Source organism: Pinus tabuliformis, chromosome X, assembly GCF_031772625.1.
Source record: "Pinus tabuliformis cultivar Carrire ecotype Pingquan chromosome X, CPIR1, whole genome shotgun sequence".
Classification (NCBI taxonomy): Eukaryota; Viridiplantae; Streptophyta; class Pinopsida; order Pinales; family Pinaceae; genus Pinus; species Pinus tabuliformis.
The window spans coordinates 1,693,945,705-1,693,963,158 of record NC_142308.1 but is presented as its reverse complement, the minus strand read 5'-3'; the positions used below and the strand labels follow the sequence as shown (position 1 = coordinate 1,693,963,158).

Genomic DNA, 17,454 nt, shown 5'->3' with positions numbered 1-17,454 from the left:
AACCCGTATACAAAAAAAAAAAAAAAATTGATATATTTATATACTTTATTATTATTGTTATATTTAATTGGTTGAAAAATAAAGTAGTCTATAATGTGACTTTTCGGAGATTCTGATCATCCGAAAAGCGCATTATTCTGGCCAACCACCCAACCAGCCTTTCCCTCTCCGTCTCCGTCACCTCGCCGGAACGTGAACTCTGTTACCGGACGCTAGCTCCCACCTCCATTAACTTCCCGCAGTCACTGCCAACTCCCAGCATTAACTTCACCATGCTTCATCGCGCCAACTCTTCACCATGCTTCACCGCGCCAACTCCATTTGAATTTTCCTCGGTGGCATTGCATCCCCTGCTACTCTGCGTATACCCAGAATTTTCGTTGCATCTGCTCAAGAAGAATTACTTCGCTGTTGAGTTCCTCCGCATCTGCTCAAGTCAGAATAACTACTCTGCCATCGTCTTCGTGAGATTTGAACGTCCAAATTTTCCACCATTAAAGGTCAGGAAACTCTGCATCCAAAATGTTAGTTAATTTTTAAAAATGAACGTGAGCTTTTATATTAGATTGTGAGGCGGGTCCTGTGTAACGCTGGCCAGATATTAACCCTGAGGCCCGCGCACTGCACAGTTGCACCCGGCTAACTTTCAGGGCGGTCGCTTTCATATTTTGATTAGCTACACTTCCTGCGCGCAAAAAGTTGTGTCGATCAGCGACTTTCTCATATTTACGCCAATGATTACATAATTTTTGTGCGAAAATAGCAGTTCAACCTACCTTATATTTTGCTGAAATCACGGAAATAAGCCCTATCTCCCTCAATCACACACACATTCACAATCATGTGAAATATTTCTTTGCTTTGTCGTTTTAGATGCGCACGAGACCTCTGCATACGGTGTTTCTTGGAAGTGTTGTTGAAGGTCAATTAAAATACAGAAACCTGCATCATTGAGTAGGTACCTGACTGTTCTGCTCAGGAAGCCTGCTCTCAGTCCCTTTTTAGTGTGCACCGAAAGAAGAAAATAATGTATTAATTAAACGTCACCATTGTCATTGATGTTTTTGTACTACAAACTAGAAGAATGTGGGGTTCTTGCTCAATAAATAGTGTAGAATATTTTCTTTTGACATTTCACCTTCTTTCTTCCATATCTGTCAATGAAGGGGACCCACGACAATAGTCTACTTGTAAATGCAACTATTTATTCTCTTTTAAAACTTCAATTTTTAGATTCAACTTCTTAATATGTTTCCACATTTTTTGCAGACATTGAGACAACATGGAAAAGAAATGGAAGACTATTATGGGCCTTGAGGTGCAAGACCCTAAAGAGAAAATCATATTTTCTAGTAAAGATTTAGTTTGGTCTGAAGTATACAAGACGAACATGAATATTGACCGCGTTGCAAAAATTCCTAAACTAAGAATTAATGATTTTATTCAAGGAGAGGAATCGAATCCAGATGCTCCATGTTCCTTCCAGCGTCGAAAAAGCAAAACTCCAAGCTCAAGGCCTAGTGCTGCCTTACTATGGGAACTGTAAGTATTTTAGAAAAGCCTTCTTTACATGTTGATATTAACAATGCTTTATCATTTGTCATATGTGTTGACATTTCAAAATTTATTTTGTAGTTATACTTGCTCATATGGCCCAGAGGACAAGAGAGAAGAATGGAAAACCAAACCAAGGCGTTCAATTGTCAAAAAGAGGGGTTGCCAATGCCATTTTATTATAAAGGTCATGGTTCAAGATCTTGATGTTGCAATAATAACATACAACATGTATGATCATGAAGATGGGCAAGGATGGCCTTGTCATGGCAAACACGACACTTTAGGTGATGATGGTCCTCAGAGGAAGCCAAGACTTTCAAGAGACATGATTTCTTATTTAGAAAGTTGTTTTTTCCTTCAAGTGCCAATTGACTCTGTTTGTAAAATGCATATTAAGAAATATGTTGACATACATCCCACAACTCAGGTTAGGGATTTTTTCTTACGCAGAAAAGATATTGTAAACATCTATAATCGTCTGACAAAAGAAAATTACCAACTGCATAGCAAAGATGAAATGAGTGTGAATCTCTGGTATGAAAAACACCATAATGATTTCTTCTTCTACCAGAAGCCCAATGGTGGAGAGATCCCTTTTATCGCTGGAATACAAACAAAATGGATGTTGGAAACTATGGTCAAGTTATCCCATAATAGCTTGATAGCCATGGACTCAACATTCAGTACAAATAAATATGGAGTGAGTATTTTTGCAATGATAGCTTTAATGAATCATTTTGGTTATAATGATTCAATATGATTATTGACTTAAAATTAACTTCATTTTTTTAATATGACAGTATCAGTTGTACACGCTTGCGGTGTTTGATGAGCAACAAAGTGGGGTTCCAGTTGCATGGGTGGTGATGTCACGTAATACATCACAAGATATAGCGGTATGGCTGGAGCACCTCATGCATAGGTGTTTTCAGCTTCGTCCTGACTGGAAGGTCAATGCCTTTATGGTTGATGATGCATTGGCTGAAATCATTGCTTTGAGGTAACATCAATATTCTTATTTGACATTGCAAGTTGCATTCATTCTAAATATTTCTCACTTAAAATGAATTAAGTTTGGCAGGAGAATCACCAGATGTGAAGTGATCTTGTGTATTTGGCATGTAAGGAGGGCATGGCTAAAGAATGTTAATCGGTTGGCCAGCAGTTCAGAAAAAGCAAAAGAGATGTTCAATGAACTTGGTTATATCATGAAAAATGTTTCTAATGATGAAGTGGATAATGCAATCAATGGTTTTTTCACCAAATTTGCAACCAAGGAGAAGTTTTTGGACTATTTCCACAGGAATTGGGTTACTGGTGAAAAGATGCGTAAGTTTGCATACTATTTTTTTTAGTTCATACGTTTTTTATTTATACCGACAAGATATATTTACTAGTTTGATTTTTACATTTAGGGATGTGGGTTAAAGGCTGCCGAGATTTTCCTCATGCAAATCAGGAGACAAATAATGTTGTGGAGTCATACCACGGTTATCTCAAGACAACCCTTCTATGTGATAGACGAAAGAAATGTTCTTGTAGGATGGATTGGTTATTCTATACTCTAATAAAAAATGTTGAGCCATGTTATCGATTCAAGGAAATTCTAAAAAAAGAAGGATATTTGAACAACCACAAGAAAGAGATGCAGCTTGAATCATCAATGGAAAAGGCTAGAAGAATTCCAGACAGTGATTGCAGGCCTCATGAGAGCATATCTCACGCTTATTGGGTGAGGAGTCAAAGTAAACCTAATAAGCAATATCTTATCATATGGCATCGCACAAATTTTATCACTTGTGATTGCCCATGGTCTATTCGTGGAAACATTTGCAAGCATGCCATAAAGGTAGATTGGTTACATTCCTCCTTAATGGATTCAGACCCTTTATTGGATCTTGATACCACACCTAATACATTGAATTCCCCTCCTGAGATAAGTATAGAGGCACCAAACCTTGATGCAGATACTAGCACAACTATTTTGGATGATGAAAATGTTGAAGACCTTAATTTGTTGAGAGAGGAGTTGTTTGGCTATCTAGACCTGTTTCGGAATAGTCCTCCTTCTACTGTGAGCAAGACAAAACAATTGATTGATTTGGCTAAAAAATTTGTGGATGATGTTAATGATCTTCATATTATGGATTATGACTTCACCCTTGGGTTGGGTGCTTATGAGTCATCTTTAAAGAGGAAGAAGAGTTTCCTTAGTCCTAAAAAGAAAAATAAAAGAAGCAAAAAAATGCCAGCTTGGATATTGATTTGAATGTCCCTGCATCTGAAGATGAACCATTTCAATTTCAACACCTCAACAAGCGTGGTCGTCCTCGCTCTAACAATGCATCCTCTACTGTCCCAAGTAAGTTCTATAGAGAGATTATATGATATGTGTTTTCTCTTAACTATGTGCATTGGTTGTTGTTGATGTAGTTAATGTAGTGTTTGAATGTTTGCAGGGGTGCACCATCCAAATATTGTGCCTTCACTTGAAGCACGTAGACAGAAGAACCATCACTCTATTTATCACATGAGTCAAGGTGAATTTGATGGGACACCTAATGATGTAGTCTGTATTCTGATGCCTCTATAAATTAGCATCATATTATTTGCTCTGATGGAAATTACATTGTTATCTTACAGATACAACATCTTCTTCAATGGATCACCCTCCATCCGAACATGATTGGCTCATTGACAACTCCCAAATTGGTGATTTGTCGGGTTTGTTGCTATGATTTTTCTCTTAACTATGTGCATTGGTTGTTATTGATGTTGTTAATGTAGTGTTTGAATGTTTGTAGGGGTGCACCATCCCTCTATTTATCACATCAATCAAGGTGCATTTGATGGGACACCTAATGATGTAGTTTGTATTCTGATGCCTCTATAAATTAACATCATATTATTTGCTCTGATGGAAATTACATTGTTATGTTACAGATACAATAGCTTCTTCAATGGATCTCCCTCCATCCGAACATGATTGGCTCATTGACAACACCCAAATTGGTCATTTTCCAGGTTTGTTGCTATGTCATTTCTCTAATCTGTGTGCAATGGTTGTTGTTGATGTTGTTAATGTAGTGTTTGAATGTTTGCAGGGGTGCACCATCCCAATAATGTACCTTCACTTGAAGCACATAGACAGAAGCATCATCCCTCTATTTATCACATCAGTCAAGGTGCATTTGACGGGACACCTAATTGATGTAGTTTGTATTCTGATGCCTCTATAAATTAACATCATATTATTTGCTCTGATGGAAATTACATTGTTATGTTACAGATACAATAGCTTCTTCAATGGATCTCCCTCCATCCAAACATGATTGGCTCATTGACAACACCCAAATTGGTCATTTTCCAGGTTTGTTGTTATGCCTTTTCTCTTATCTGTGTGCACTGGTTGTTGTTGATGTTGTTAATGTAGTGTTTGAATATTTGCAGGGGTGCACCATCCCCATATTGTGCCTTCACTTGAAGCATGTAGACAGAAGAACCATCGCTCTATTGATCACATGAGTCAAGGTGCATTTAATGGGATCCCTAATTGATATAGTTTGTATTTTGATCCCTGTATTAATTCACATGATATTATTTGGTCTGATGGAAATTGCATTGTTATCTTACAGATACAAAAACTTCTTCAATGGATCAACCTCCATCCGAACAAGATTGGCTCATTGACAACACCCAAATTGGTGATTTTCCAGGTTTGTTTCCATGTTTATGCTCTTAGTTTGCTCTTAAATTGTGTAGTGGTTGTTGTTGCCGTTGTTAATATGGTGTCTGAATGTTTGCATATTGAACCAGGACACAGAATAAACCAGCAGGGCTAAGGAAAAGACATAAAGGTTAACCAACTTGTAGGCTTCTCAAACAAGTTGTGAGAGAAAATCCAGCTTCTTCTTCTTTAATCTCCCACATACCAGCATTCATGTCATGAATGTCATTGCAGTTGATGATGCTAGGTTGTTGAGGATTCTTGGTGTAGTGACCAGCTTTTGTTAGGTGTGATTCTTATATATGAGGAGTTGGTTGTTAGGGTTTTCTTGGTTTCACTGGCTAGGGTTTGAAATTGTTCCAACTTGTGATAAGTTGCAAGTATGTACATGTACTTCATCTTTTCTATATAAATAAAGTGTTCAATGGTCCAATAATCAAGTACTTGCATATTTGATTATAAGCTTGTCTTCTCTTTCTTCATTGGGTAATTTCCAATACTTTTTTCTATAATGACAATTTCATATGAGAGAATGCAATAAATCATTATATACAACAAATACTACAATGCCTCTTGCACCTGAAGCACTTTTTATATAAAAGGGAAGTAGCTGATATGTATGGTATATGTAGACTTGAAGACGTGTCTCTTTGACAACACTTTTTTTGTTTTTGGTTTAAAAATAAATCAACTTTACCAATACATTTATTAATGGTTATTGTTGTGCATGCTCATATTTCTTCAAAATGGAGTTCTTCTGTGGTATTTTCTAAAATAAAATTCATGTGTCTATACTAAAACGAGTTGCTGGACCTGTACATAATTTCTGGGCAAATTCAAACATTTGAAGGTGACATATGCATACTCCTATGTATGCATTGTCCATGTGGAAGGTGCTGATACTATTGATATTTTATCTTAATTAAAGCAACACTTATATGTAGTCATATATCTCTTATTTGCTCGCTGATATTTCTCAATCTATCCCACAATTGTTGGCTGCCCCATGGGTTATCAGTGGTATGTGTATTTTCATCTTTAATAAAAGTGATCTTGGCATGTTCAAAAATATTGCTACCATATGGATTTTATGTTATTTGTGTTATATTGAAGTCTCTTTGGCATATATGTTCATTGTACCTTCCTATTTGCAGATAAAAGCTCAAACAGTCACCTGCAACAATATGTAAACCAACACTTTGACAAAATACCAAAATGGCTAGAATCGTATAAACATATAACATCAGTGGTCATATTTCTTTAGGATGGAGTTTTTTTGTGGTGTTTTCTAAAATAAAATTCATGTGTCTATACTAAAACAAGCTGTTGGACAGCGTTCCGCAAAGCAGAATCTGTGTTAAATAATTGAGCTCAAAGCAATTGGATTAGCACAAGAAACATTCTAGGTGTTATTTGATAAAAGGGAAAGCATGTGTGTTCAATTGTTTAAAATAGTTTCCAAAAGTAGACAATGACATCGATGAAGATGAACACAAAGAAAAAGTAAGACAGCAAGACTTAGGAAATCAAAATTAAGCATTCAAATAGGTACATCTAAAATTGTTGATATTTGATTTGGTGATCCTCTCACAATGACTTGTTCAAGGTATGGTACAAAGGTTCCTGTCCATATTTCCCTTGTTTGGGCTTGGGTGTTTCTTGGCTTCAAAAAAAGTGAGAACTAGTTGAAGGAACTTTTGAGTGTGTTGTCGAAGTAGGGGAGGCTAACTGTGATGCCATTCTTCCCATGTCCTTCTTTGTTGAACAGCCCAGCAAACCCAATGTTTGTGCCTTTATTCTAATCGCTGCGATTGCCTAGAATAAGCTAAGGGGAAAACAGAGTGATTAGGGGGCTCCTTGTTGCACAAGTATGCCACTTTCATTTCAACCTTTTGGACTTGGACAGTGTTCTGCAAGTGAATATTTACACAAATCAGGGTACAGAGATACCAATAAAAAAAATGTTCAGTTTGTGTCTTGCTACGAAGTGCTTCATTTCTTTTGTTCCAAATCAAGTAGAGGAGTTTGACCCTAAGAAGCTGCCACTTTGCTTTAAATTCAACGAACAAAAGGAGTTTGTCACTTGTTAAGGTGATTTTCTAGGAGATGCCTATTGGGAGTATCTAGCTACAAAGTTTAGATCCAATTTCGGGTGTCATATATCTTCTCATTGCAACCCACAAGTTATATACATGAATTGTTAAGTTTAAAGAAACTGGAAATGCAAAGTCTCTGGTTCAACTGTTTCATGGAAAAAAATTAGCAACTAACAATTGACATGCACGCATTCTCAAAGCAAGTGGTGTGCTCTGGAAAATCTCTGTTTGTTCAAGGTATCCAACACGAAACTGTGAAGTCGCTGTTGAAAATCCTGCCAAATTATTTTTCTTTGCACCTATAAGCTGCACATTACAAATTGGCATTTTAGCCAGTGAAGAGAGACCCCCTGCAGTACCCATCAATTTTGTTGCAACCGCACTCCCTACAATAGCAGACAAATTGGGGGAAATGTATCCATCCTACTCTCAACAAAATCCAAAACCTTCTTTTTTTCTACATCAAGTGAAAGCGCTCTATCACGGGCATCTAAAGTCTTTTGCAAGTTTTCTTCTAATAGAGGCTTACCACTAGTGGTAGATGCAGTGACAGAAACAACCATAATGGTTGCCAAAGGTAAAAGACCCTCAAGATCAACCAAAGTTAAATCGATCTCATTTCCAATTTTCTTTACAACTGGAGCATAATCAATTTGATGGTGTACAAGAGATTCTAACTCAGGAAACTTCAACCATGAGTAAAGGGATAACCATGAGTGTAACGACTTATGATGGTTCTACTTATCTTGTCATGAATTAATTGCTTAACTAGGTGAGATACATTGGATTAGGTGTTGCATTTGGGTTGTTGGTGTGACAAGGGGTTTGGGGGGCATTATGGTTGGAGTTTGTTGGCACAAGACTCATATAAGTTAGTTGAGTATGAAATTATTTGGTGTGGTAGTGATTGCATGCCCATAATGCATGAGACAACTTTAGATTGGCATGTGACAGCAATACATGTGAGATAGTTGCATTAATGGAAAACGTAGAAATTGAGGTGAAGTTGGATTTGTTGGTTTAATGAAGGCAAGAAGTGCATAGACATAGCTAGATGTGTGGTGACCAAGGTGAGACCATTTTATAAGAAAAACCTTGGCCACATTTGTTTGGGTTAGACAGGCCCACTGGTAGACCATTGTGACTTAGATGAAATTCTGTCAATCAGCAAGTTCAATTTTTCATATTATCCTTCATAAAATTTTATAAATCTTCTATTCTTGATCACACTGGAATGTCATAGTTGCCAACCAATCTCTTTCTGTTTTCAAGCTTCAAGGCTTCTCTATCATTGGTGGTTTCTTTGTGAGTTCTTTTAGGTAACCATCTAATCAATGGTGATTGGTTGAAAAAGAGAATCCCTTTTGATATCCTCTCCCTGGAAATGCAGGCGGAGGTAAGTAGAAGAGAAGGGAAGGTCCTAAACATTCACATGTTCTGTTCCAATAAGTCAGGATTGCTTCTATCCACAATCAAGGCTCTGGATAGACTTGGTCTTGATGTTAAGCAAGCAATCTTAAGTCACCTCAATGGATTTTCACTAGATGTATTTCGAGCAGAGGTAATGTAATGTTTCAATTGATTACCCATTAAACTGCAATAGCTCCTAGTCTAACTCTATTATTTTGCACATTGTGATCAACAATCCACTGGGGAAGATGTTACAACAGAGGAGATCAAATCATTGTTGCTGCAGACTGCAGACAATTAAGATGGACTGTAGTAAACATAACTTACTACACATCTTCAAATGCCCCTTCTACTAAAATCCATAATATCATTTCAGTCATAATTCAGAACAGAACACATTGAATTCCCATGGTGGAAGCCCTCTCTCCACAGGGATTCTGATATAGAAGATGAAGCAGAGTTACATTACATATTAGGCTGACAATACTCTGAGAACCTGTGCCAGGGGTTGGTTGAGACAGCCTTGAAGCTATCCACATATCAAATTGTTTAGAGTATGTTAGTATAGTCATGTCATAGCAATCTGAATTGATAACCTTCTGTGTACTCATGTGAAGGCTGGCATTTTGGCAGTTTGTTTCCATGTTACACATCACAATGAACATTTACTCACATAAGTCTAGTTGTAGGATTAATACCTGTGATCCTTATTCCAGTAGAAATTATGTAGCAGCGATCATGGCAGAAACAAATATTCTGTTTGTGGAGTACTAAAGAAGGTATGTTTTTGGTAATTATTTCAGCATCTTTTCATTAGAACTTACAAACCTTTTTGCATCATGAACTCAGAAAACGATAAGGAATTGTAATAAAACATGTGAGATTAATATGCAAGACGAAAACACTGACAATTGTCATTTCCTTATGCAGGAAGGAGGAAAAACAAGAATTTGTCGTTCCAAAGGAAAGGACAAGGACGGGTTAACCGTTGTCCCTTTGACGGGAGACCGTATGCAAACAAGGCAAAGCAAATCAAAGCGAATCAGCCCTGGAAAGGAAGTGGAGATATCGGCTCGGCGCAGGAAAGGAAAGAGATGACTGAGGACTAACGGTTTAGCGAATCCCTTAGGATCAAGCTGTTTTATCTATTTCTGCACTTAGATATCTCCGCCTTCACCCTTATAAAAGCGGCAGCACTATTAGCTCGAGGGAGTTGATTATGTTTTATGTAATTTCCTTTATGATAAAAACTTTGATCATCGAGTCTCGTTAAGAACCGATCTATTGTAATTTCGCTTTATGCATTAATACAAACTTGGTTGCTATTTCATCCCTGAGTCTGGAATAACTTCAAGCGGCTTACCCCTAGAGGCTAAGGGCTCGACCTTGGAGGACACTTGCTCCTGTACTATTATGTTTGGTTTATGCGTGGTTTGCTTATCAGCGTGATTTGGTAATCTGATGTGTTTTGTTAGTTTACATCACATGCTCTGTTATGTTTACTTTACTGAGACAAAACTATTGCATTGACTCTGCAACGTATCACTGTTCTTCTAAGTGTTGATATAATACTGTCAGTCTTTACAGAATATTGTTGTTGTTCAATTATAGAGCCTCTGTGTCGTGCACTTATTTATTGGTATTACGGGATTCATCTTAGCGATTATGTTCTTTGCGATTGTGGATCTATAGACATTGTTGTTCCATTCTGAAATGCAGTCGTAATCTTTTATAACTAAGAGTGATAACTGGTTTACCGAGATCAGGTTACTATTAAGGTGTGTCGTGTGCATATATGGTTTTGAAGTATTGTTCTATAATTTATCATTAATCAGTGTTGTTCCATTTTGGTGTGTTGTTCAATTCGTCCTCAAGAGTGAAGGATTGCCATTCAATTCCTGTAGATCACGATTCGTGCATTTGATCTTGTAGACTAAGGTGTTACTGCTTGCTAGACTTAGTTGTTGTTACAGTTTCCTGTTTGTTGTTCTATTTTAGATTTGTTGTTCTATTTCAGATTTGTCGTTCCATTTCTTACTTGCCGTTCTATTTCCTGTTCTTTGTTATTTTGGTGTGAAGAACGATCCGGGCTGTAGTGAGCACTGACATTTACTGCCTGGCTCCCAGATCCACGATCTGTTCTCCGATTTACCTTAGTTCCATCAGTTTACAAAGGGATGAGTTGCTGCTACTGAACCCTTGACTGATAACTTTCTTAGTTTTCTGAATAAGTAGTTTAATCTTTTGAAGTAGTTTACTGTAAACAAGCATCCGTTTACTCTTGTATTTCTGAACACTGTACTACTAGCATTACTCTGACAAATGACAGCCTCAGACTGAGACACTCTTTGAAATAACAAAACATTCCTGGATTGACAACTAATGTGAGGTAATTAGAGGTGAAAGAGACCCTTTTTATAGCTCCACATTTTGGCGCCGTTGCCGGGGAAAGAGTGTAGCCATTTGTTCTTTTTCAGAGTAGTGTATGAACCTGTTAGGGAAGAATTGGGTTTTGAAAATGGAAGGTAAGAACCTACGTGTGGAGCATGTAACAACCCTGCTCCCCTGCCCGCTTTCCTACAGATTTTGTTTGGGTAGAATCCAGTAGTTGATTGGTGTGCATGACTAAGCAGAACAAGCCAGAAAAGAATTCCAAACCTCTACCCAAGCTAGAAAAAGCTAAGGGGCCGGTGACCCTTGGCCGATCAACCTTCATAGACAAAATCATTAAGAAAGCAGAATCTCAGCCTTCAGTAGGACCAAAAAAAGTTATTTCTAGACAGCCTACTAGTTCCCTTCAGGCCACAAGATCACCATCTGTAGCCTTTGCTGAGGTGCATAGTCAAACTGAAGAGCAGGACTTTCAAGAAATTGAAAATTCTACTCCAAAACTATTGCAAGAAGGGAATTTCAGCAATCTTTGTGAAGGAGAAGGAGAAACAGGGGAAACTGAGGAACCAAGGTCTCATATTGGAACAACTCAGCCATTAAATAGCCCAAACAAGGGAAGTGCTGCAAAAATCATTGTTGAAGAAACTGAATCTCCTCAGACATTAGGCACTCTCATTATCCCAGACAAAGGAAGTGTTATTAAAACCAGTCTTGATAAAGCCATTCCTTCTCACCTAGGAATACCCTCCTAGATATCCCAGAAGGCTATTGGCATATATTCGACCAAATGGCTCAAAACCAGCCAAACACCCAAACCTCTACATTGCAATACCCCATAGTGGATACTGCAGCAAATGCGCCCATGAAAGAAATCCCTCTTCAGCATATCCCTACATTCCACGGTCTTACATCAGAAGATCCGGATGCATTTATATTTGAGTTCGATGTGCTGTGTAGGGGATATGATTACACCACCGACCCCCAGAAACTAAAATTATTTCCCTCTACATTAAAAGGGGCTGCCTTAAGATGGTTTATGGGATTAGGTGGCGGGGTTATAAATAATTGAGATCAAATGAAAGAATCTTTTCTAAAGAAATATCAGGACTATTGCAGGTCTAGAGAACTGAAGGATGAAATATTCAAGATGGTAGCTAGACCAAATGAAACATTAGAGGAGTATGTGCAACGTTTTCAGTATAATCTTCAAAGATCTCCTTATGCATCACTACCTTTACCTGATAATGTGTTAAAAACAACATTAATTAGGGGCATGAAGGAACAATGGATCGAAACATTAAATATGGGAAAAGGAGATATTTATCAAGAAAATTTTGCTGACATTATTGACTTATGTATCAGGAGTTCGAGAGGCAGCACAAGATTGAAACCGGCAGAACATGATCGGTTTGTAAGAGATAATAAAATTTCGGCAGAAGGAGTAATGCATGCAGAAATTGGAAATCTATTGGAAAATTTTAAAACTGATATACTAGGGACGCTAACTACACAACTTGATGTTATGCAAGCCAAGCAGAAGCAAATGGAGGCAAAACAGAATTTGGCAATCTTTTGTCCCCGATGCAAGAAGAAACATAGCCATAAGGAGTGTCCACTATATGCAGTCCGAACATGCGTCATCTGCACAAAAGATCACCTTACGGAAAGCTGTCCCTCACTTCCCGGATTAAGAGTAGTATATAAGGAAGCAGAAGAAGAGCCAGAATCGATATATTTGCTCAACCAGCGCCGTCAGTGGCAACCGCAACAATCTGGTATGTTTTCGGACCTGACCTCTTCTTTTCAGTCTCCATAGTATAATGCTCAACAATATAATATGTGGCAAATTCAATCCCAACCCTCGCCCCCAAATTGGTCACCTCAGTGATTTCCTTCATCAACCCCGTGGCTGAATCAGGCAAGCCCATCTGGTTGGCTGAATTTTCCCTATACTCCACCATATTGGCAAAGTAACGCATACCCACCACAATGGACTCCGCCCACTTCACAAAGTTCAACCTGGCAGACAAACTGGCAAAGACCGACGCATCAGCCAGTAGGAACCATGCCGCTCCCTCAACCTACACTGCCAGCCCTACAACAAAATCCCCAGTCTAATCTGAGATCGCAACTCCTAGCCCAACCCAACCCCAATCCAAATAACAGACCGGTCCAATCTGTCCAAATAATAGAAACATCAGAAATAGGAGCTGATCTGAGGGAGTGTAATGATCTTCAGTTAAGATCTGGGCGTATTATTGAAACTAAGGGAGAAAGGACAACCCATGTTGAAAATCAGTTACCCAGAGAACATCTGTCACAAGAAGAGGATGTGAACAAACAACAAACTCATAACCAAATAACCACATCCTCTCCCCCATTCCCAGAACGATTAATCATACCTCGACCTACACAATATCCTGATTTTGACATTCTAGGAGAATTACAAAATTTGTACATAAAAATTCCATTCCTCCAAGCCATTCAAGACATTCCGATATATGCAAAGACTATCAAAGAATTGTGTGTAAAGAAACCAAGGAGGAATGCAGCAAACAATCCAAGAGTCCAAGGGCACTCTACCTAACTTATTATCAGGAAAAGAAATGCCCATTAAATACGAAGACCCAGGAAATCCAATAGTCACTGTACAAATTTATGGTCAAACCTTCCATAATGCCTTAGTTGATCTAGGAGCTACAATCAACATCTTAACAACTACTACTTGCCAAAAGCTAGGCATTACATATGTAGAACCCACCTCTACCTTGTTAGAGTTGGCTGACCGATCTGTGGTTAGGCTAGAGGGCACGCTACATGATGTCATGGTATCTGTTGACTCCTGGGAATATCCGACTGATTTTCTGGTAATAAATCCCAAAATCCGACTTGATGGACACCCATTGATTTTAGGTAGACCTTGGCTTGCAACTGTCGATGCCTATATTGGCTGCTGACAAGGCAATATGACCATAACAAGGGGAGCGAATATCAAAAACTTAGCCTTATATCCTCCAGCACAGCCAAGTGTCACAATGATCAAAACTAATAAGCACCCTGTATCATACCTTACTGACAACATTAAATCTCCATTAACTATACAAGAGGCACTTGATTTTAAAGATCAGACAGAGGATGATGCCATTAATAAATTTATTAGTGAAACTGAATCCAGATCCCGCACACAGTCTCACATGATAGACGCAGCATTCGACAACGAATTAGAAGAAGATCCTCTTAAAGATACACATGATCAAACGATACCTGTTACCTCTGTTGCAAATAGTAAAATTGTGGAAATTGAACCGGGAAAAACCTTAAACATTAATGCCAACCTCACCTTCGAACAAAAAACGAAGCTCATCCATCTGTTGAGGAAATATAAAGAAGCATTTGCATGGGACTATCCTGATATGAAAGGAATCGACCCTCAATTATGTACCCACCACATTTACATAGAAAAATATGCGAGACCTGTTCGCCAGCCTCAGAGGAGACTTAATCCTCATCTAAAAGATGTGGTAAAAGTTGAACTTCAAAAACTTTTAGATGTCAACTTCATCTATCCTATCTCCGATAGTAAATGGGTCTCTTCGCTTGTGGTGGTACCGAAAAAGAATGGGAAATGGAGAATTTGTGTGGACTACAGAGAACTAAATAAAGCAACACAAAAAGACCACTTCCCTCTCCCATTCATCGACCAAGTATTAGACACTTTGGCAGGAAAGAAATTCTTTTCTTTCCTGGATGGCTTCAGTGGATACAATCAGATCCAGATTGCCCCTGAAGACCAAGACAAAACCACTTTTACTTGTCCTTGGGGAACATTTGCCTACAGAGTTCTACCTTTTGGCTTATGCAATGCTCCTGCCACATTCCAAAGGGCTATCCTCAGCATTTTTGCAGATTTAATAAATGAAGGACTTGAAGTATACATGGATGACTTTACACCGTATGGAGACAATTTCGATCCAGCATTGGATACACTAGAAAAAGTCCTACAACGCTGCATTGCTACCAGGCTTTGTTTAAGCCATGAAAAATGCTATATGATGATGACTGAAGAACTCATTCTTGGACACTATATTTCAGTAGCTGGAATTCAGGTAGACCCAGCCAAAATCCAAATAATTTTGCTTATTCCCACCCCTACCACTCAAACAGAGGTATGCAGTTTTCTTGGATTTTCTGGTTATTATAGGAGGTTTATAGAACATTTTTCGCATATTGCTGCACCTCTATATGCACTAACTGGTAACAGTGATTTTCTTCGGACAAAAAAATGTGAACGTGCTTTCCAAGATCTAAAGAAGCTTGTGTCCGCAGCCCCAGTCCTTCAAGGACCAAATTGGGATTTTCCATTTCAGATATCATATGATGCCTCAGATACAGCCATTGGAGCAGTCCTTGGGCAGGAAGAGGATAAAAAACCATATGCAATTTATTATATTAGCAAAAATTTATCCCCTGCTGAATTAAATTATACTGTTACTGAGAAAGAATTTTTAGCTGTAATACATGCTGTCAATAAATTTAGACATTACATTACTGAATACCCTGTTATATTGTATACAGATCATTCTGCCATCAAATATTTAGCAAACAAGCCTATCACAAATGGCAGAATAACTAGATGGTTGATTTTATTGCAAGAATTTGATATTACAATCAAGGATCGACCTGGAAAAGAAAATCCTGTAGCCGATTTTCTCTCAAGAATGCCCAAGCCAATCGATGCAGCAGCAGTTGAAGATCAATTTCCGGACGAGCATCTGTTTGCTGTTGCTGTTCAAACACCCTGGTATGCTGATGTTTCCAATTACCTAGCAGTAGGTAAACTACCGAAACATCTAACCCCTAATGAGCGGAAACAGATTGTTCAGAAGAGTGCTCGATTCTCGTGGGTTGGAGGCTACCTGTTCCACACAGGGGCAGACATGCATATCAGAAGATGCGTTCGAGAGGATGAAATCTTTGACATTTTAAAAGCTTGCCATGATGGACCATGAGGTGGACATTTCGCCAATCGCAGAACTGGACATAAGGTCCTGCAAACAGGGTATTATTGGCCTACAGTTTTCAAAGATGCAAAGAAATTCGTCCAAGATTGTGACAGTTGCCAGAGAGTAGGACGCCCTGGTCAGTCTGATGAGATGCCCTTGAACCCACGGTTAGTCATTGAACCATTCGAACGATGGGCCCTTGATTTCGTCGGACCAATTAACCCACCCTCAAATCAGAAAACATATATCTTGGTGGCAACAGAATATGTCACCAAATGGGTTGAGGCAGAGGCGTTGCCGAGAGCTACAGAAGATTTTGTCATACAGTTCTTGTTCCATATATTTGTGCATTATGGCCTTCCAAGAGATATAATTACAGATGGTGGACCACAGTTTGCTGGGAACAAAATAGCTACAACACTCAAAAACTATCATGTCCAACACAAAATCACTACTCCATACCACCCACAGGCAAATGGTCAGGTAGAAAGCAGCAATAAAATAATAGAAACAATCCTAACAAAAACAATCGCATCACATAGACGTGATTGGGTTGCCAGACTACCAGAGGCACTGTGGGCTTACAGAACAACATGGAGAAGTACCACTGGTTACTCACCTTATCAATTAGTGTTTGGCAAGCAACCCATTTTTCCCATAGAATTTGAAATCCAAACACTGTGAACAACACAGGAAGTTGGCTTAGATTTAACGGAGGCACAGATTAATCGATTGCAGCAGATCAATGAGCTCGATGAAATCAAGCTCTCTACACTCCAAAATACTGCACTTATCCAACAGCAGCGAGCTAAATGGCATGATGCTCTCATTAAAAATAAAGTCTTCCACGAAGGAGACTGGGCACTTTTGTACGATTCCAGGTTTCAGGACTTTCCCGGGAAACTCCAGACTCGTTGGTTGGGACCATACGAAATCCAGAAGGTACATGACAATGGTACTCTTACTCTAATCACTATTGACGGTTCTGGATATGCCTTTAAGGCAAATGGCCACCGAGTTCGCCTTTATCGCAAACCACTCACTCGGGAGTCCTTTTGCGAGCAGCTACGCGAAGACTCTGATATGGAAATTTTGGGGGAGGGAGAGAAGTTTTCCTCACCTGAGATTCATTAAGTAATTTATCTCTTTTCACAACTTTGTACATAATTTCTTTTGTTTTTGTACATATTTTTGAATCAAATGCTTTACCGTTACTTTTCGAACCAGCAGCAATGTTATTATTTTTGTTGTTCCTTTTCTCAAAGGGACA

The 17,454-nt window shown here is 38.6% G+C and overlaps 1 protein-coding gene across 1 annotated transcript; it reads left to right on the top strand.

Annotated features, from left to right (window-relative positions):
• The first annotated feature begins 1,282 nt into the window (after positions 1 to 1,282).
• Positions 1,283 to 4,295, top strand: LOC149146517 (uncharacterized). Its single transcript, XM_089452795.1, has 8 exons — positions 1,283 to 1,542; positions 1,636 to 1,984; positions 2,358 to 2,557; positions 2,639 to 2,886; positions 2,973 to 3,728; positions 3,845 to 3,919; positions 4,017 to 4,097; positions 4,201 to 4,295. The coding sequence occupies exons 1-8, from the start codon at positions 1,283 to 1,285 to the stop codon at positions 4,293 to 4,295; spliced, it is 2,064 nt and encodes a 687-aa protein (XP_089308921.1).
• The last annotated feature ends 13,159 nt before the right edge of the window (positions 4,296 to 17,454 follow it).